The sequence below is a fragment of the Actinia tenebrosa genome, unplaced genomic scaffold (genome assembly GCF_029948245.1).
Source record: "Actinia tenebrosa isolate PJP-AT-01 unplaced genomic scaffold, QUT_ActTen_1.0 PGA_scaffold11__36_contigs__length_13525064, whole genome shotgun sequence".
NCBI classification, from domain to species: domain Eukaryota; kingdom Metazoa; phylum Cnidaria; class Anthozoa; order Actiniaria; family Actiniidae; genus Actinia; species Actinia tenebrosa.
The window spans coordinates 12,724,983-12,745,295 of record NW_028292571.1 but is presented as its reverse complement, the minus strand read 5'-3'; the positions used below and the strand labels follow the sequence as shown (position 1 = coordinate 12,745,295).

Genomic DNA, 20,313 nt, shown 5'->3' with positions numbered 1-20,313 from the left:
TCCATGCATGTTGAAGCCAGGTCCTTTAGATCCTCCAGGTATCCCAGCTTACCCTGGAACCAGGGTCTTGTTATACTTTATATTTGCGAAATTGTCCGACATGCTACAAAGAAACCATTGATTTTACTAAACCGAAATAAGTTCATTTCCAAGAAACCAAAAGGCTGACGTTAGTAATGACGTATGTTTCGGCGAGTGTCGATGACGTTCGGTTATATTTCGGCGAGTGTCGGCGACGTTCGGCCATGTTTCGGCGAGTCTCAAAGGTCTTTTGGATGCATTTTGGTGTGATGCCCGTATGTACCGTGTTATGTTACGACGGGTTTTCCAAGAAATAAGCATTTTAATTTCGCATCGTTAACGCTAAACTTGGATAAGTATCAACCAGAAAAGTTCAAAACTACTTACTTTTTTACGAAGATAATGGCCTCATCTTCGGAAAACAAAAACCTTTATTATCGCTACGAAATTATGAAGAACGTTTGGACCGGTTACCTAAGAAGAAGGTGTCATTTCGCAGCAGTAAATAAAGCTACAAGTTACTTCGATACCTTCATCATGCAACACCGAACTTTCCAGCATTCCATAATGAAGATATTTGATGGAACCAGACATATTATGGTCGATAAGGAGCAGTATGACACGATAAGAAGAGAACTGGAGGCAAAGACGAGTGCGACCTTTCCCGATATTAACCCTTATGATGGTAACGATTCACGGAATGTAATCGAAAGGCAGCGGCACTTTACGACTCAGAAGCAATTCAATAGCCAACTGGAGGAATTGGAAAGTGAAAATTCGAAGATTTTTCAAAGGTAGGCTATCGTTAGGAATAGTACAAGACGACTTGTGCATAAGGGTATGATAGCAGCCATATTTGGGGTAAAAAGCTCAACCAATAAGACGCCTTTGGTTGTATTTCATTCGTCCAACTGGAGGAATTGGAAAGTGAAAATTCGAAGATTTTTCAAAGGGAGGCTATCGTTATGAATAGTACAAGACGACTTGTGCATAACCAATAAGACGTCTTTGGTTGTATTTCACTAACATGGCCTTATTTCTCAATTGACACGGCTTTCTTTGTTTTTCACAAGGCTTTATTTTTGTTATAACGCTCATTATAAATGCGAGGTCAATATATAGTTATTAACCCGTTTAATAGCTATATATTGACCTTGCATTTATATCATGCAGGTTATATATATATATATATATTATATTATTTATTTTATTTTTAAGTCAAATATATAAACATTAGATAGAAAACCTTGTCAATTGATAAATAGAATACTTAATTACCTCGAACGTCGGCAATAAGCCTATACTTATTGCCTCCGTTCTCGGCAATTAACTCTAACATAATGACCATGGATGTCGAAACGATATGAACTGGTTGTACGTGCATGCTAAGTGTTGTCGTTAGAGCGGGGTTGGATTTGATTACAATTGAAGGCCAATTCAGAGCTGAATTTTCAAATATATCATTAACCTAGTGAAATAAATATTGCTTATTTTTAAAATATAAATGAATTTAAGACTGTTGCGTTCAAGCATGGGCAACATTAACTTCTGAACGTTATAAATAATTTCACTTTCCACGGTCTAAGTAATACTTACACCGTGAAAAGTGAAATTATACCTCTTATCTCCGCCCGGTTAGCTCAGTCGGTCTGTTGTGCGGGAGGTCGTGGTTCAAGCCTCGGCGAGACCAACACTCAGGGTCTTAAAATAACTGAGGAGAAGGTGCTGCCTTTATAATTACATCTGCAAATGGTTAGACCTTCACGTGGCTCGGATGATCACGTTGATGGCGGTCTCGTCCCTAATTAACTAGAGACGTTAACAGAGGACCACAAGTTTATCAGTTGAATTACTGTCAAGTGTTATCCTTTATAAACAAAGTTTATTATTATTATTATTATTATTATTATTATTATTATTATTATTATTATTATTATTATACCGGAAGTCCAAGAAATCCTGGTCTCAAAAAATGGATTATGCCAGAGCCCTCGTACTTCGCCGCAGGCCAGAAGAAACGCAGGCTCTGGGTACAAGATTGTAGGGTTTCCAAATAGAGGTTTTGCACCATCACGTGCCAAAGCCCATAATACAGCTTGGGCTACCTGTGGTTAGATGGCAGAACAATAAAATCCCTTTGCTCTCGGGAATTGAATTCTTTCTCATGTAAAACGATTCTATTGTTCCTGCTATCTAACATGGCTGCCGTGAAGTGTTGATGAAAAACCTCTACTCTTTTACTTTTGCATGGCGCAATGCTTTCCCATTTCAGACCATTTTCAAGTGGATTCAGTTTTAATCCTAATGACATCACACTAATAAGCGGCAGTTTTATTCTTTCAGGGCGCGTGAAGATGCCGCTGAACACAAGAGAAAATTGTGCCAAGTCTTGACTGAGAAAAAAGACACAAAGTTTCTCTGCTTGGACCTTGAAGTTCACGACCAAGATCGCAAAACCATCCTAGAGATTGGATACTTAAAATTCACACTCAAAGAAGGCGAAAACCCGGAATATTTTCACGCCGTCGTCAACGAGGAGCTCCACAACCGCGAAGGTTTTGACAACAAAGAGAAATTCAAATTTGGCACGACAGTACGCATGCCCTTGGAAGAAGCCGCTGAAGAGCTTAAGAAGGCAGTTGCAGGCTCAGATGCTTTGTTGACTCACTCTGGATACAACGATAAGCAGTATTTGACCGACAATGGCATCGACATTGAAGAAAAACCCATGTTCGATACCCAGAAGTTGGCCCTTAATATACTTCAAGGTAGGATCAGATGCTGGGGCCTGAAGAGAATGATGGATGAGATGAGAATCAGTTATGACGAGAGTATTCTCCACAATGCTGGCAACGATGCTCACTACACTATGATGGCTTTCAAAGCACTCGTCAAGCGAGCCATGCCAGGACTTGCTTCTAAATGACGTCATAGTTCACGACGTGTCATCAACTTGATTATAATACGATAGCCATGACTTGGACCGAATTCACTTGACCTATTATGTCAATAATGGTTGTAGATTGTTTTAATGATTGTCCGTCCAATAGACACTTATAAACCATGTGTCATTCCCTAGAGAATAAGATTCTGTTTTTGAGTTATATCCATATCCATATTTCTTCTCTTCCCGAACCGTTACACTAAAAATGATACTCTTGGGAATGACATGAGGCCTGAAATGAGTAACATTGCACCAAGACGAATTAAGGTTCCGACACACGGTGCAACATATTGCACGCAACAAGATTGATGCAGCATGTGTCTAACCCTAAAACTTGTTTCACACAAAGGTGCATGTATCAAATCTGAAGTTGAATCGCGCTCTACTCTTGCAACATTGCGCGCAACAAATTTCATCGTGTGAACAGGGCTTAAACATTGTGTGCAACATTTTGAAATTTTCAGCCAATCAGCTTGCACCAAATTTATTACTGCTGACCAAATATCTTAACGTAGCAGGCTAACACAAGTGATGTTGCGTGATTTTGTTGAAATTGGTGTCACCCCGATTCAAATTTGTCGCTTGCAATGTTGCGTGCAATGTTGCGTGCAATGTGGCACCGTGTGTCGGCACCTTAAAGTCTATAATAGCCACTCCTGGGACCGAATTATTAGTTACGTGACAAGCCCTTGACACATCACATGATGACATTAGACACCCACAGCATTAATTTGATGAGGATTACAGTTTATCCCAGATTGATTTATAGGGCCTTAGCATGTATAAATATTGTAGTTATGGGGGCAAGATCAAACAGCTCCGCCATATTATCTCACGCTACTCATTCAGTCCCAAAATTCCCTGCGCCACTAAGGCATCACTAGTCTATCTCCCAACTTAGAAACAGACCCCTTGCATGTGACGTCCAGGGAGTTCAATTTGGACGACAAAAGAATTTCATATCCTGAGAATAGGGAACCTATTGTTTTGGCATCCAAATCGAGCTGCATTCCGACGGGCCGCGAGGGGTCTATAAGGAATATTGAAAGCTTTTAACCCATCGTTAGAACAAAGGAAGCGTGCGATATATCTGCACTTTATTACTCATACAGTTATTATAAAAAGGGTGATATTCCATTTTTATATTTTTCAATTAGTTAAATTAATATTAAACACGACTCAAGCCATGGAATCTTCTAGAGATATTAAAGTATTTTCTTCAATAAACATTTTTAGCAAGAAATTCTATTTTCATAGTAACTTACTCAATCAATTTTAAATGCAAAATAAATCTTCCTTAAAACCTTGAGATGCTGTGGGTTTTGGTGTCTTACAATACAAAACACGTGCAAAGATTAAAATACCATTAATTGAGGTTACTATGACAACGAATCGAGAAAATGGAATGGAATGTGCACTCAAATGGCTTTTGTATAGAATTCAAAGACCACAAAACGGTGATGTCTTTAGTAAATGGTTGTTAGATTTTTGCATTTGGTTTTTGGTTTTGACAAAAAACTCGTTAGATATTTAATATTTTCTCAGTGCGAGTGGCCAAGGCTGCAGAGAAAGTTATCGAATATGACCGAAACAGAAGTAACAGTGCTTCGTTTATCGGTGAGTCTTTAGATTAATATTTACAATGTCTTTATCTTGCCGATAAAATGATCAAACGCTGAATTTCCATTGTATGACGTCACAGACTCCAAAAAATAATCGTAAAAATATCATACTTTCGTCCTGAATATCGAGAAAACACTTCATACAGTGATTATTGGACCTTTAAAGAGTATTTTTAGGAAGTTTCAGCTGAATCCAAGTTTGAGCGATTTTCGTCGTAGTAGCACTTTAATGGATGAATCTGCTTGTTCATGACACCACTTTCCTTCTAACAGAACTTGATTCCATTCGTAGTTCATTTTGTTGCCTAGATAATTAACAACCTCATCTTGTATTATTCGCTAGTCTTGCGAATCTCAAACGAGTCAGAATATTTGAATAAACAGAGGTTGCTTGAAAGGCAAGGGAAAACTGTGTCCGAGGTTTTGCATATAAGAGGAATTTTCGAGTTCCAAATCACCGCTGTGTTCCTTGATTACAGACTCATTCACACAGGGTTGGCCTCGTATCAGTGTCTATAAATATTCATAAATACCAACGGTAAAGTAAAGAATGCACAACCTTAACATTACTTTCACGTACCTTCACTGGAACACACAAATATTCTATGCAAAATCGAGGTTAATCCAAAAAAAACAAAAACAAAATCGAAACTGGAGTAATGGTTTAGATTGGTGTAAATGCGGTTTTTGAAAGGCTCGCTTTTGGAAAACAGCGAGTGCTTGAATTCTGAACCGAATGAATGAACTTCTGAACTGAATGCACCTTTCAAAATAAACTGTGGTTTACGAAAAACCAAGCACAGCGACACGAGATCGTTTATTGATGCCCTAAATGCCGACAAGACCAACAACAGCTGCATTTATCATAAAAAGTTCCATTTTTCTTCAAAGTTTTGAGGTTTTTTCATGTGCCGTCACGCTGTAGACAAATTTGTTTCAAGATTATTTTATTTTATCATAAAAGGTTCCATTTTTCTTCAAAGTTTTGAGGTTTTCTCATGTGCCGTCACGCTGTAGACAAATTTGTTTCAAGATTATTTTATTTTATTTTATTTTATTTTATTTTATTTTATTTTATTTATTTTATTTTATTTTATTTTATTTTATTTTATTTTATTTTATTTTATTTTATTTTATTTTATTTTATTTTATTTTATTTTATTTTATTTTATTTTATTTTATTTTATTTTATTTAAAATTATATATATATATATTTAAAAATTTTTTTAAATAATATATAGTCTTTAATCAATAATTAATAATAACAATAATCTCTAATCAATAATTAATAATTTTTAAATATTTATACATTTTTTCAAGATTGTAAAAAACGAATAGAATTTGTCCATTATTTATATATGAATATGTTAATATATAATACTTACAAAGAAGAAGGAATTATAAGATGAAAAACTGACTAATAAGGAAAATTGAAATATATATTAAATATATAACTATGTATCTTTATCTAAAATCTACGTTAATAAGCTAAAAATCTAAATTTATAAAATGGCGCTTTCAGCAACCTGAATGTCTAAGTCTATGTTGTTTATATCATTATAAGTTCTGTTTATAGTCCTTGAGCCTCGTAGACATACAAGTGCAGATCTTAACAGAGAGAAACAAGTCTTGGCCCTAATCCATGCCATTGTTTTGTGGTACTCTTCACCTTTCTTTCGGGCTATCAGTTCAGCAAGCCTGCTGTGATATGTTTTGCATTCTTTACTCATACCTCCTGTTGTACAAAAGACAAGGGGAGTAAATGTTCCATGTTCGATTTCGTTTACTCTCTTTCGGTGTATTTCCGCTTCTTGTCATTTTCATGTAGCTTGTAGATTTTGGGTAGATCTAGACCTTTGTACGTATAACTATATATATATAGGGGAGTTAGGAGGTGAGGTGAGGTGAGGTGAGGTGAGGGGATGGAGGGAGGGGGGGGAGGGAGGGAGGTGGGGGAGGTGAGGTGAGTGAGGGAGTGGATGGGAGTGGGTGGGTGGATGGTTTTATTTTATTTTATTTTATTTTATTTTATTTATTTTATTTATTTATTTTATTTATTTTATTTAGTTTATTTTATTTTATTTATTTTATGTTATTTTATTTATTTATTTTATTTTATTTATTTTATTTTATTTTATTTATTTTATTTTATTTTATTTATTTTATTTTATTTTATTTTATTTTCTTTATTTTATTTTATTTCTTTATTTTATGTTCTTTTATTTTATTTTATTTATTTTCATTTTATTTTATTTTATTTTTATTTTATTTTATTTTATTTTATTTTATTTTATTTTTTTATTTTATTTTATTTTATTTTATTTTATTTTATTTTATTTTATTTTTTGTCTACTTTGCAATAGTTATTTTAGGGTGAAAGATTATTAAATCTTTTGTCAAATTGTCTTGTTATGAACCGTAAATGTAAATCAACGCCATTTATAACAAAACTTTCAATATTTGTCCTCTGGACGACCCCCAATGCATCGTAATTTAAGATGGCCGCAGCATTGTCAAAAACCTCTATTGAACGAAAATCCAATGGAAAAGACCACGCGCGTTTTGGTGCCAAAAGTTCCCACCAAGACCACGGGGTCACCAACCCTAAACCCATCATAGAAAGAAGAGATAACTAGCTAAAAACTAGTGTGAGCTGCGAAGAAAGCTGAAGAAAGAGGAATCCATTTATTTATGACCTTAATTGCAGTATCAGGGTTTAATCTGTGAGTTAGCCGTGCCCTGACTTAGATCAGCCCAGAGGTTGTTCCAGGGTTTAATCTGTGAGTTAGCCATGCCCTGACTTAGATCAGCCCAGACGGATGTTTCAGGGTTCGATCTGTAAATTATTTCACGCGTTTATACGTTAAACTGAAAAATGAACTATATACAAAAGTTGGCACAGCAGACAGTTAAACGGCTTCCAAATTGTATTGTATCATCAAAAAACCCCCATAAAATTGATCTATTTATCTTTTCAGCTTGAATCTAAATAACTAGCTATAAAGAACTGTGGCGGATTTAGGGGGGGTGGGGGTTCATTGGGTGCAAATGAACCCCCCCCCCCTCCCCAACCGGCTGGTACCTTGGATTTTTTATATTTTTTTAAATAAATAAATAAAATTATGGTACTAACTCATGAGATTTAATATGAAATGGGACTGGTGGATAGGCTATCCCTATCAGGAGCGGCCCTAGGCCAGTGATGTGTGCCTCATGGGAAAAATGATGATGCAAGAGAACGTTGTTGTTGTGGCGAGATTTGCAAAAATGAACCCCCCCCCCCCTCTTAAAGACCTGGATCCGCCACTGAAGAACGCAATTACTATAAAATAAAGATATCTTCATTACTTTATAATATTAGTGAATACTTAAATTTAGCAATAGTTTGTTTACCATATAAATTTTTGATGTGAATAGCAAAAAACACCAGATCGGCTAAAGTATGACAATTACGTGTTAATTAATCATAAGTAAAGCCACCAAAGTGCTAGAATAAAAAAATGCTTTGCGGGAAAAGCCACTTTGGCGCAATGTCGAGGAAGTCACGGTTTAATGCGAAAGCCATTTCAATTTTGCTGTCCAGAGCAGTGTTTACAATTAAAAAACATAAAACAGCATAAGAATCAATGGTTAAAACTTTATCGGGGAATCCATTACAACGCTTTTTTGAGGTAAAAATTAATAGGTTTGCAAACCAATTCAGTGTTGAATCTATTCGACACCAATAGACAAAAGCAGGTTTAATAGGGGGCTTCAGATGCACCACTATCTGTGAAAAGCTCAGCGGTGCAAAAAAGCCATTTTGCTGTCAAATTTGTGTTTATATCAAGAGAGAGAGCGACAATGAAACGGTTTTTTCTCGTTCTGCAAATGCAAATATTGGGAAGCCACTTGAGTGTTGAAACTAGAACCTGCTAAGTTTTTCATCATTTTCAAGAGGGTGAAACATAATTGATATATTTTTATCCCCATTATTTTGCCCTAACTAATATTTCCAAGTGTCGTTGAAAGCCATAAACAGTCGTGCTGCGCCCTTCCTGTGGATAATGAAAATATTTGTCGTGAGATCCACTCTGCTTTTATTGTATCAAAAATATTAATCTACGCGAACCACAGGGAGCTTAATCACTCTCTATGCTAATGTCCGCTGATATCGGAATTGCTAGGTCTTTTTGTCCTATTTCACCTTGTTTTATTTCCATCAAACAGCTCTGGACTGGCTTACTTTTGCATTTAGATGATTTTCGATTCTAGCACTTCAATGGCTTACACAGGCGACTGAACACTTAAATGGGTTCTCGGAACCAATCACCTGTCAGCAAACAGGGTTTTAGGTATTAAATAACACCACCCAGCATTGAATAGGGTTCCAGAAGAACAATCAATTGGCTTTCCTGTGGAATGAATCTGAATCTATTAACGAACATCAGTCAGTTTTAGCTGAATTGAGTTATAAGGACAAAACAATTTTTGATGACACTCGAATGGTATCTTAAACCGAATTAACCCGGCACAGATGACACGAGTTGGTAGCTAGTCGATTGCCCACAGTACATCGTGAAAGGGAAAAGACGCAACTATACTGAATCTTGAAACTCGGACCAACAGGTTTGTTGTTGACAAAGAAAAGCCAATTTGCTGTCGTTTGGGATTAGTTTGCTGGCGCTGATTATCAATAACAATACGCGACTAAAATATTTGAATCATGGATTATTGACGTTTTCGTGTTTACATCTTTAACTTATGTCAAACGAAAGATTACATTCTGTTTTTTTTCTCTCTCTCTAAAATCATCTTTATTTACTCAAATCTAGCTTATACTGATTTATGGATTTTGCAGTCATTTGTAGGTTTAGACACTACATCATGCTTGACTCTGGCACAGACGATGTGTCTGACTTGGGCTACCGCAATGAAGTGATAAAAACTGTTTTACTTAAGGCTTCTTCAATAATCCAAACGAAAAACAAACAAACAAACAAACAAAAATCATTTACAATTTAATGTACGATAACTTTTCAACCTAAATATGAGACAACAAAGCTAAGTTATAGTATAAAGAGTAAAAAGAATAGTAATTAAGGATTTTAGTTTAAAATTGGCATATATAAAAGATAATTAGGGCTTTGGATGTTATGAAAACCAAAACAAAGATTGTTTAGCTTCTGATAAAAATTTCGATTCTTTTTAGTGTAAAAAAAAAGAAAAGAAAAAAATTATTGGAGAGCCTAAGAATTTATTCTTTTATTGTAAAGCTTAAGGATAAACTGAAAACGATAATACTGAAAGAATGTCAGTATAACTTGCAGTTTGATTGAATCAAAACACGAGACGTTATTGACTATAGTATATAACTCCGTATTATTCTACATATTATCTTCCCAACTTATTGCAATTTCAAAAACACTTATATCATTTTAGCCAATCAAAGTCCAAACTCAATATAGAAAATTAGAATTCCAATTATAAGGAAATTCACCTAATTGGTCCTTAAAATGAAATGCCTGAGGTTATGATGAATTAATTAGTCATTAGCCATTATATATCTAGCACTTGTTTATTTTCTGCTTCTTGTAGTAAAAGGCCTTAAGGCTGCGTTCATAATGTATGGCAGAAGGAAGAGGGGAGGGGGGGGGGGGGGGGGGCAGGTGACATCTTTAAATGACAAAAAAATTCTTAAGAACCCCCTTGCAGTCCCTTAAAAAAATAACTACCCCCCCCCCCCCCCCACGGGCAATCCGGGTGAACACTAAGTCTGAAAAACCAGACTATTTACCAAACCCTGCATATTTTTTTGCCAACAACTCTCCATCAATTTTAATGTCATTTATTATATCCTCAATGATATATTTCGTGCTGCCGGTAAATAATAGATAGACGTCAGTTTCTATAACTAGTAATCCGTGGCGGATCCAGGGGGGTTCGAAGGGGTCCACGGAACCCCCCTTGAAGGTTTGATCTTTTAGGTAATAGAAATACGTCTATACATTTTGCTTGAAAGTATCCACAAAGATAATGTTGAACACGAAATGATAGATATTTGCGGTTATGATGTTTAATTTACCTTTAAGTTCCGTTACTAGATAGTAAATTAGGTGATTAGAGCCAATTTTTTGTCAAACATCGACTAAACAAAAGAGAATTATACACAGTTTAAAAAACGGAACCCCCTTTGAAAAATCCTGGATCTGCCACTGGTAATAACATATGTTCTTTTAAGAATATTTTCGAGTGATTATTGATCTACTTTCCGGCTTTTAAGCAATACAAATTTTAAATACTAAAATGGCAAGGAAAATACAAGATGCACAACAGTTTTCCTCTTGAATACGAATACAGTATGATAGCCCCCCCCGGGGATACTGGCGGAATAAGAGCTCGATCGATATTTATCTTTTTTTATTTATTTAACCATATATTTTCTAATTTTTATAGACTATTTTGCTTAGAAAATAAGGGATAAGGCTGACTTCTGTCTTGAGCTTTTACAGGGAGGGTGCACATCGAATAAAATCGGACCATTGATCGTTTTTTGTATTACCAACTCAGTGGCGTAACTAGGGATCTTGCAGGGAGGTGCACAGGCAATTTGCAGAACCAATAATAATAATAATAATAATAATAATAATAATAATAATAATAATAAAGGTAACCAAAAAAAGCAGAACCAAAAAAATAAAAAGAGGAGATGGATTAGCGGACCTCAAGCTTTGACGGGGGGAGGGGCTGCACGTCCGCCCTGTGCTCCCCTTTGGTTACGGCCCTGTTGAGTTTCCTGCTACCCCAAGAACTTTATTCATGAAATGTAAAAACAAAATGAGTTTAAAAACAAAAAAAACAAAAAAACAAAAAAACAAAACAAAAAAAACAAAACAAAACAAAACAAAAAAAAAAAAAACAACTGAAAATAATAATGCAGGCCATTTATAGATTTTTCTTTAGCGGATTTGCCTATTTTAAAGTATGTTTTCAACGCAAAAGTCTTTTCGAGCAAAACAAAAAAAAAATGCTCCCAATTTTGTACAAGAATCTCTTTTCATGAAATGTAGAAAATAATGAGCTCGAAACAAGAGAATTCCGATCACTTATTAGCTTTCGGTACTCCAAGGGCGGATCCAGGGGGAGGGTCGTGGGGGTCGCGACCCCCCTGTCATTCCAGAGGTCAAATGGGCTTCTTGTGGTAAAAATGCGACTGGGATTCCTTTGCCCACAAAATTTACCCCTGAGACCCCCCTTCAAAAAAACCCTGGATCCGCCCTTGTACTCAGTGCTATTTTGAGGCATGTTTTCTACATTAATGTCTTTAAGTTTAGAAGGAGACCAAAAGTTATTGTTACAACTAGAGCTTTTTTCATCAAATGTAGAAAATAATAAGCTTGAAACGAGATGATTCTGGTCATTTATTTCATACCCACGTGTGCCTACTATTTTGAGGCATGTTTTCAACGATGTTTCTAGAAGTAGACCTAAAATTGACTCGGCTCTTATTTGATCCAAGAGCTTTTTTCGTCATATGTAGAAATAATGAGCTCAAAACAACTAAGACAATTCTGGTTATTTATTGGCTTTTTGTTCACACATGTAACTATTTTAAGGCATGTTTTCAACGATAATGTAGGAGACGAAAATTTACTGCTCTCATGGTCATTTGGTACAAGAGCTTTTTTCATCACAAATGTAGAAAATAATGAGCTAAAAACAAGAGAACCCCGATGATTTGTTAGCTTTCGGTACTAACAGTGCTATTTTGAGGCATGCGTTCAAAGATAATGTCTTTACTTAGGCGACAAACATTTAATGTTTCCTATTCTAAACGATAATGAATATAGAAGGAGCCCTAAATGACGCGAGTCTAGTATAGCACCACTACATTAGGTATTTTTGAAAGTAGAGCTGTAAATTGAAAAGTGTTGACGATTTTTTTTTTTGAGGGCCCCACGGAGTCCTTAGACTTGTCTGTTTGCTCTTACCTCAAGGGTATGCATTAGGAAAATTTCATAAACACTCGTTATTGACATTGCATAAAGAGCCCGGAACATTTCAAGCGTATCAGAACTCAAATTTACCGCTCGCTAGAAACAACCGCAGCTGAAAAGATGAATGATAGACGGCTTGGAATAGAAATAAATCGAACCTGAAGAATAGGTTAAAAAATACAGGTAAAAAATATCTAACTAAATAGAAAATATAATGAATGTATCTCTCCAAAAATGCTGAAATTAAAGGAACAACTGAAATGTGTAAATATATATATTAAAGTGCCTATCACCCTTCTGAGAATATTCACAGTATTGATTCTACATGGGGTAAGATGTGGAAAAGCCCGAACTGAGAAATTACGACATAGTTTGAGTGCGGCTTCTTGAAGTTATGAAGGCTTTTCCATGCCATATGCTAATGTTGTGACGTATGAGGAGTAATCATTTAATATACAAAACATTACTGGCACAGATAAATAAAATTTGGAATACGTCATTGTTTTTCCCATTGCTCTTATAGAAATTATTGCAAGCTAATTTTCACATAGAAGCCGGTGTTTAGAATTACAAGGAACAACAAATAACCATAAATGCCTCCTCATACGTCACCGCATTAGCATATGGCATGGAAAAACCTTCATAACTTCAAGAAGCTGCACTCAAACTATGAATTTTTTTCAGGTTATTCGACATCTTACCCCATGTAGAATCAATACTGTGAATATTGTCAGAAGGGTGATAGGCACTTTAAGTTCGTAGCAAGAGAACACGTACTAAGAGAAGTTCATATTCTCTTATTCATCAGTAGCTTTCGAGTTATTTATCTGGTCTCTTTTTTTAAAACCATGTTAGAAGCTTTAAACTTGTACGTTTGAAATAATTCTACGGATATTATTATTATTTGAATAATATTAATAATAATAATAATAATAATAATAATAACATAAAAATAACGTAAAGCGTATGATTCTGTGGATCATAGTTGGCTAATTGAGATGATGGAAGTACACAGGGTCCCCTGCTGGATTGGCAATGTGATCAAACACCTGAGCGCAAGTTGGAATACTAAGATCGTAGCTACTACAAAGCAAGGGAATGAAACGTCCACCATCATTAGATTTCACAAGGGGCTGCCCCAAGGTGACGCCCTTTGTCCTCGCCTTTTCACATTGTGTCTTAATCCTGTTTCTTGGTTATTGAATGCGTCAGAGGGATATAAACTGTCCAAGCCTTTATCGACTAAAGTAACTCATTTACTTTATGTTGATGACCTTAAAGTCTTTGCTGCATCTGAACTTAAGCTAAACCGGGTACTTCGATCAACCTGCACTGCTATGCAAGACATGGGGCTTCAGCGGAATTCAAAGAAATGCAGCGTCATCTATGTACGAAGGGGCAAACAAGTTGAAGATGCTAAAGATCTCAAGCTCGACGAGACATCAGTGGTTAAGAAACTAGAGTGGGGAGCCAGCTACGAGTTCCTAGGGATTAAAGAGTCCATTTTACAAGACGAGAAGCAAGTACTTACAGAAGCAGCAAAGGAGTATTTGAGTAGGCTATCTGTGATCTGGACAAGCCCACTATCTGATTATAATCGCGTCCTTGCTACCAACCAGTTTGCACTTCCGGTGCTCACATATCCTATGTGGACCCAGCACTGGCCACTTGCTGAGCTACGTATTATCGATAGAGAAACAAGGAAGATCATCAGCGGGAATGGAGGACGACATCCACTTAGCTCAACAGCTGTATTATATCTACCTAGAGAGAAAGGAGGACGAGGACTGCGATCCATTGAACAAGAGTATAAGCTGATCAAGATCAAGGCTGCTGTCAAACTTTACGAGAGTCCGGACCCTATGATGAGAGCTGTTCAACAGTTTGAAGAAAGAGCTGCAGACAAGGGATTCTCCTCTCTCATTAGTGATGCAAAGAAATTTGCCCAGGAACTGAGAACAACTCTGAACCTAAATACCCCAGAACCGTCATGTAGCCCATTAGAAGAACCGGAGATACAGATCAAGGGAATGCACATTAAGAAACACCTTAAGAAAGCTGTAAATGAAAAACTCGTGGGGAAGGTTGAAGATCAACATTGGCAAGGAAGTCTACTGAAAGCAAGATGGCAGGATGATCAATTAAGTCATGAAGGCTGCTTTGCATGGCTTAACAAGTGGGTAAGCGCTCCTACCCATTGTGTTGCAGGCATTATGGAATTGTACGAACAGCTAACCCCAACGAGAGTCTACTCCGCCTACAAGACGGGAACAACAGACAAGAATAATGTCACATGCAGAATGTGCGGCGAGGGTTCCGAATGTCTGGCACATGTACTGGCTGGATGTCCGTCTCTTGCACAGTCCAAGTACCTGGATAGACACAACGCTGCTTTGAAAGTGTTTTTCTTTGAGATGCTAAGAGATCTCAAACTGGCTGATAGTACACCCCCATGGTTTTCTGATGTCAAACCCAAACCACTCTACAAATCAACTGACGCTGAAGCATACTGGGATGTACCTGTATATGCTGACCACATGTATGTACGATCTAACCGTGTGGACGCGCGTTTCATCGACCACAATAACAAGAAAGTACTCATGGTGGAAATGAGCTGTCCGTGGGTTAACAACCGAGAAAAGAAAGACAAAGAGAAGACGAAGAAGTATGGAGCACTTAGACTTGAGCTCACAAAACAACACCCAGGATACACGATCTTGCAAGTGAACCTCATTTTGGACGCTCTTGGAGGATGGTCTAAAGAGATGGAGCCTGAGATGAAGAATATCTTTGGAGCAAGATACAAAGATGTATTACTCAGAATGCAGAAAGCGGTATTAAGCTGCACAGTGAACATTGCAAGAACATTCAAATTAATCACATCTTAAGGACATTTCAAACATTCCAAGTATTTAAACTGCATCTTAAGAACATTAATAATTGGTTTTAAGTGATTGTATATATTATTAATCCTGTCATGCTGGTAGGTTACGAAATTACGCCCTATCTAGCTTACCTAATTAGCATTCAAACGTGTTTACTGCTGACAATAATAATAATTTAATTAATACAATATTACGTGTTTTGAATTTGAATAAGTCGTTCGTTTTCACCGGAAATAAAGTTTTCCCGCTCTTTTTGTGTGGTAGACGCGTTTAGTACCGGAAGCTAAATTTTCCCGCTATGCGTCGCCGCTCATATCGTTGGTTCAATCCCCTGACCCGCCATTACACGAGGTTCGATTACTTCAGTGTCAGTGGTTCTCTCCTGTGCTTCAAGGAATTTTCTCCCGTTTCTCCGTTTTTCCTCTTGTTTTCTTAAAGTACCGCTGTGTTCAGATTCATGTGCTCATGATTAGCCTCTTGTTAATTAGATCGAGGCCTTTAGCATCAGGTTTACTGCTAGGGATCAGGCCCTAAAACGCGCCCGCAAACACAGAGAAACACTCAGCATCGTTGACATTCAATATGGCGGCTCTTCCAGCAACACTGACTTCGTTATGAAGCCTTGCTAAATGTCGAAAGGAAAACGTCTGACGTCGAACTGCAGCTTTAAGTTTGCGGTATCTATAAGAACGCCGTGCTAAGAGTTGAAGTTTTCTAATGTCACAAATACCAACACGGTAAAGTAAAGAATGTACAACTTCAACGACAGGAACACAGAATATATGCATATTCTACGCAAAATCGAGACAACCTCTGCGAAAATGAATCTATAGTCATGGAACACAGCGGAAAATAAATTTGGAAAAATTGTCTATTCGATATTGAGACTTCTAGAGCCTAACTAGAAAACTCCCCAGTTTATTTAGTCGCTCAAGGCATAATTTACATATATATCTTAAAATAATAATAATCACTTTGTAATATGTAAATGTAATAATAGCTAATTTTTGCAGATATAATTAATTGTGCAAAATATAACTGAATTTTTACTGACTTGCTTTTTCTTTATCCCTTTTTTTTCAACAGCGTTCATATTCAGAGCAGTTCTACTGCAACTCGTCCACAGCATCAAACCTCAATACACCCTGTAACTCCTTCTACGACTTCAAAACTAAGCTAAAAAAGTTATTCGGGATCAAGATTATAACCTACCAAGAAAACTTCGAGAGAGACAACACCATGGCAACAAACTACAGCCTGCCATGTGGGGAGGAATGTCCGGAATATATGTACGAATACATCAAGATAAAAAATGGATGGATATCGTTCTGTAGCCAAAAGAGTGGGGACTATGGAGTTGACGCGACAAAATTTTTCAAAAGGGTCTATAATCGTCATCTTAGCAAGTCTGTTTTTGTGACCGCGTTTGATTGTAACGACACGGCCAAGCTATTCGTTGATTTATTTTGTACAACCGCATCAAAGCGAAGCTACAGAGGTATGTTGGATTCAAAGTGCCACATATTCCTCCTACGAGGCTTTCAAAGAGAAGGCTGCCTTGTCGAAAGCACATTTTTGCATCGGAAGGAGATTTCAATAAGGTGTATTGAAAATCTACGGAGAAAGAATGATGAAATACTATTCCAGAAAAATGTACGTGGAATTCGACTCTTGGATCAACTTCGAGATCACATCTCGGAAAAAAGCTGCAAAATACTGGCGCTGGATCTGGAAGTCTTCGAAGAGAATCCTTCGGATATTCTTGAAATTGGGTGCGTTGTCTTCCGAATGGTTTCCTTGGAAACCAGGTCGCAAGTGCTGGGTTGCAATCATTATATCATTCGAGATAATAAGCATCTTAAAAATGAATGCCTCATGCCGGATAACCGGGATAGTTTCCGGTTCGGAGTGACCCAGGAGATTTCGTTGTTGGAGGCCAAGAGAATCATAGAGGATTTGTCACATAGAGTTGAATACATTACTGCGCATGCGGCAGAAAACCTTACCGCGTACCTCAAGGAACGAGGCATCGACATCAGGGGAGTTAAAGTCATCGATACTAAGTTATTACACACAGCGGTTTCTCCCTTTGTAGGTGATCACGTGCATAGGGATCTGCAATGGGTCATGAACGATCTGGAAATTCCGCTGGACATAAATAACAATATCCGAGCCGACGAGATCTTGAATAATGCGGGCAATGATGCTTTCTTTACTATGGAGGTTTTTGCGACGCTCGGTTAGGATGAAACCAATAGAAAACGGACTGGTTTGAATCAAAACTATTTGACCTTTTTACTCGATCGTTTAGGTTACAGTCAAACTAAGAAAACCTTGAAAACCTAAATATATCTGGAATGTGAAGCATCGTGTTCTGACAAATGGTATGTGCGAATGAATTTATTTCTAATTAACAGTCGCATGCCATTGGTCAGGATACGATGTTTAACATTCCAGACATATTTTAGGTGTTCACAGTTTTCTTAGTTTGAATGTAATACCGCTGTGAAATTTGACTGCAGACTCGTTGATACAGGTTAAGCCTCGTTTTAGGACTATGATTGACAAGAGCCAACATTATAGCGCATGTGCAAAATAGACAAAACCAAGATTTTTGAAATCCCTTGGTCGTTGTGGAAACTATGAGTAGCTGAATTATAAATAGACAAGTCCGAAGCAATTCAAAACGGTTTTACATTGACAAATACAGAAAAAAATACATACTCAAGGGAATGACATGTGATTTGAAAAGACAAAATCAGTTATGTTTATATACTAGAGATCCTAGTGTCACTGATAAAGATAGCATCATACTGAAGGGAATGACATGTGATTTGATGTAGGAGTATACTGTGATTATCCTAGTGTCACTGATAAAGATAGCATCATACTGAAGGGAATGACATGTGATTTGATGTAGGAGAATACTGTGATTATCCTAGTGTCACTGATAAGGATAGCATCATACTCAAGAGAATGACATGCAGTTGGTAACGAAGAACATTACTCTAATTCGGAAAAAGGAGAAAAACAAAAAACATGTACAATGGAATAGTCTGAAAATGAAGACAATGATAATTAGTATAGGAAATCGCACGATCTCGAGTACAATTTGGAAATCAATAGTGTCTATTAATTCCAAATTGTATGGAGAAGATCGTGCGATTGTTTGTTTATAGTTCACTCAACAAAATGTCAGTAAAAAATGCGAAGCGACGCCGTTCATCTTTGTCTATTTGGCGGCCGATTTTCACTCCATCGCGCAATTGAAATGCATAAAAAAGATTAGTTCTTACGGCTTTAAAACTTTATTTATATGTTTTTTAAGTACAAAATGATAGAAAATAATTGTTTTGACATTGTTTTGGCCGTGTTGCCATAGCAACTTAATTCGGTACTCCTACGGAGTACAATTAACGCTATAATTGTACTCCTCTCGACTAATCAGAGTCGAATAATTTTGTTGAGTGTACTATAAAGAAAATAATACTGAAGAGAATGACACTTGAATTCAAATATGAAAACGTAAATTACTCCCGATGTAAAAGAGTTTGTTTAATGTTGTTTATTGTTGTTCAGTTGAAACAAGCGATGTAGTGTGATGAGTGTACGTGGTAATAAAGTAATCCTAAGGGGGAGGGGGAGCGGAAAGAAGTACTGCCTCAAGGCATTGTTTCGTTTATTTTTTCTTATTAATTAAGTTTGATAAATTTTTAATAATAAATATGAACAACACGAAAAAATGTTAATGTTAATTTTAAGGGAAAGGAAGAAAGGGAAAAACGGAAAGGATAGAATATTGACTGGAAGAATAAAGGCATAAAAAAGGCAAAAAGAATGCGAAAGAAAAAAAAAGAAAGAAATAAAGAAAAAGTGAAAGACAAGAACAAAAAAACAAAAAAACAAAAAAAACAAAAAAAAAAAAAAAAAAAAAAAAAAAAAAAAAAAAAAAAAGGAAAGAAGAAAGAAAGATAGAAAAAAAGTAAGTAAATCATGGACTATAGCCCATGGTTTTGGTGGATTTTGGACTATTTTCACACCTTTTGATATAGTATGCATTATTTATGAAGGATTCAAAATAGGGCATTTTGGGGCATTTTTGAGCAAAAAGCATGAACTATAGCCCATGGTTTTGGTGGATTTTGGACTATTTTCACACCTTTTGTGATGATATGCATTATTTATGAAGGATTCAAAATAGATCATTTTGGGGCATTTTTGAGCAAAAAGCATGGACTATAGCCCATGGTTTTGGTCGATTTTGGACTATTTTCACACCTTTTGATATAGTATGCATTATTTATGAAGGATTCAAAAATAGGTCATTTTGGGGCATTTTTGAGCAAAAAGCATGGACTATAGCCCATGGTTTTGGTGGATTTTGGACTATTTTCACACCTTTTGTGATGATATGCATTATTTATGAAGGATTCAAAATAGATCATTTTGGGGCATTTTTGAGCAAAAAGCATGGACTATAGCCCATGGTTTTGGTCGATTTTGGACTATTTTCACACCTTTTGATATAGTATGCATTATTTATGAAGGATTCAAAAAAGGTCATTTTGGGGCATTTTTGAGCAAAAAGCATGGACTATAGCCCATGGTTTTGGTGGATTTTGCACTATTTTCACACCTTTTGTGATGATATGCATTATTTATGAAGGATTCAAAATAGATCATTTTGGGGCATTTTTGAGCAAAAAGCATGGACTATAGCCCATGGTTTTGGTCGATTTTGGACTATTTTCACACCTTTTGATATAGTATGCATTATTTATGAAGGATTCAAAATAGGTCATTTTGGGGCATTTTTGAGCAAAAAGCATGGACTATAGCCCATGGTTTTGGTCGATTTTGGACTA

General features: G+C 36.4%; 2 protein-coding genes and 1 pseudogene across 3 annotated transcripts; all 3 read left to right on the top strand.

Moving 5' to 3' along the window:
• Positions 1 to 269: 269 nt before the first annotated feature.
• Positions 270 to 4,996, top strand: LOC116306413 (uncharacterized). Its single transcript, XM_089027334.1, has 2 exons — positions 270 to 815; positions 2,365 to 4,996. Exons 1-2 carry the CDS (start codon positions 424 to 426, stop codon positions 2,945 to 2,947), a joined length of 975 nt encoding a protein of 324 aa, XP_088883460.1. The 5' UTR covers positions 270 to 423; the 3' UTR covers positions 2,948 to 4,996.
• A 3,816-nt stretch (positions 4,997 to 8,812) lies between these two features.
• On the top strand, positions 8,813 to 19,191 carry LOC116306412 (uncharacterized; annotated as a pseudogene). The gene is made up of 2 exons (XR_004198261.2): positions 8,813 to 9,195; positions 16,535 to 19,191. The product of XR_004198261.2 is annotated as an uncharacterized LOC116306412 (transcript).
• Positions 13,523 to 15,629, top strand: LOC148912610 (uncharacterized). Its single transcript, XM_089027716.1, has one exon. The coding sequence runs from the start codon at positions 13,562 to 13,564 to the stop codon at positions 15,449 to 15,451; it is 1,890 nt and encodes a 629-aa protein (XP_088883842.1). The 5' UTR covers positions 13,523 to 13,561; the 3' UTR covers positions 15,452 to 15,629.
• Positions 19,192 to 20,313: the final 1,122 nt, after the last annotated feature.

What these genes read in the sequence shown, in the direction of transcription:
- LOC148912610 (XM_089027716.1), top strand. Translation starts at nt 13,562, where the DNA reads ATGATGGAAGTACACAGGGTCCCCTGCTGGATTGGCAATGTGATCAAA.
- LOC116306413 (XM_089027334.1), top strand. Translation starts at nt 424, where the DNA reads ATGGCCTCATCTTCGGAAAACAAAAACCTTTATTATCGCTACGAAATT. An exon ending in AATTCGAAGATTTTTCAAAG is followed by an intron (nt 816 to 2,364) that starts GTAGGCTATCGT and finishes TTATTCTTTCAG; the next exon opens with GGCGCGTGAAGATGCCGCTG.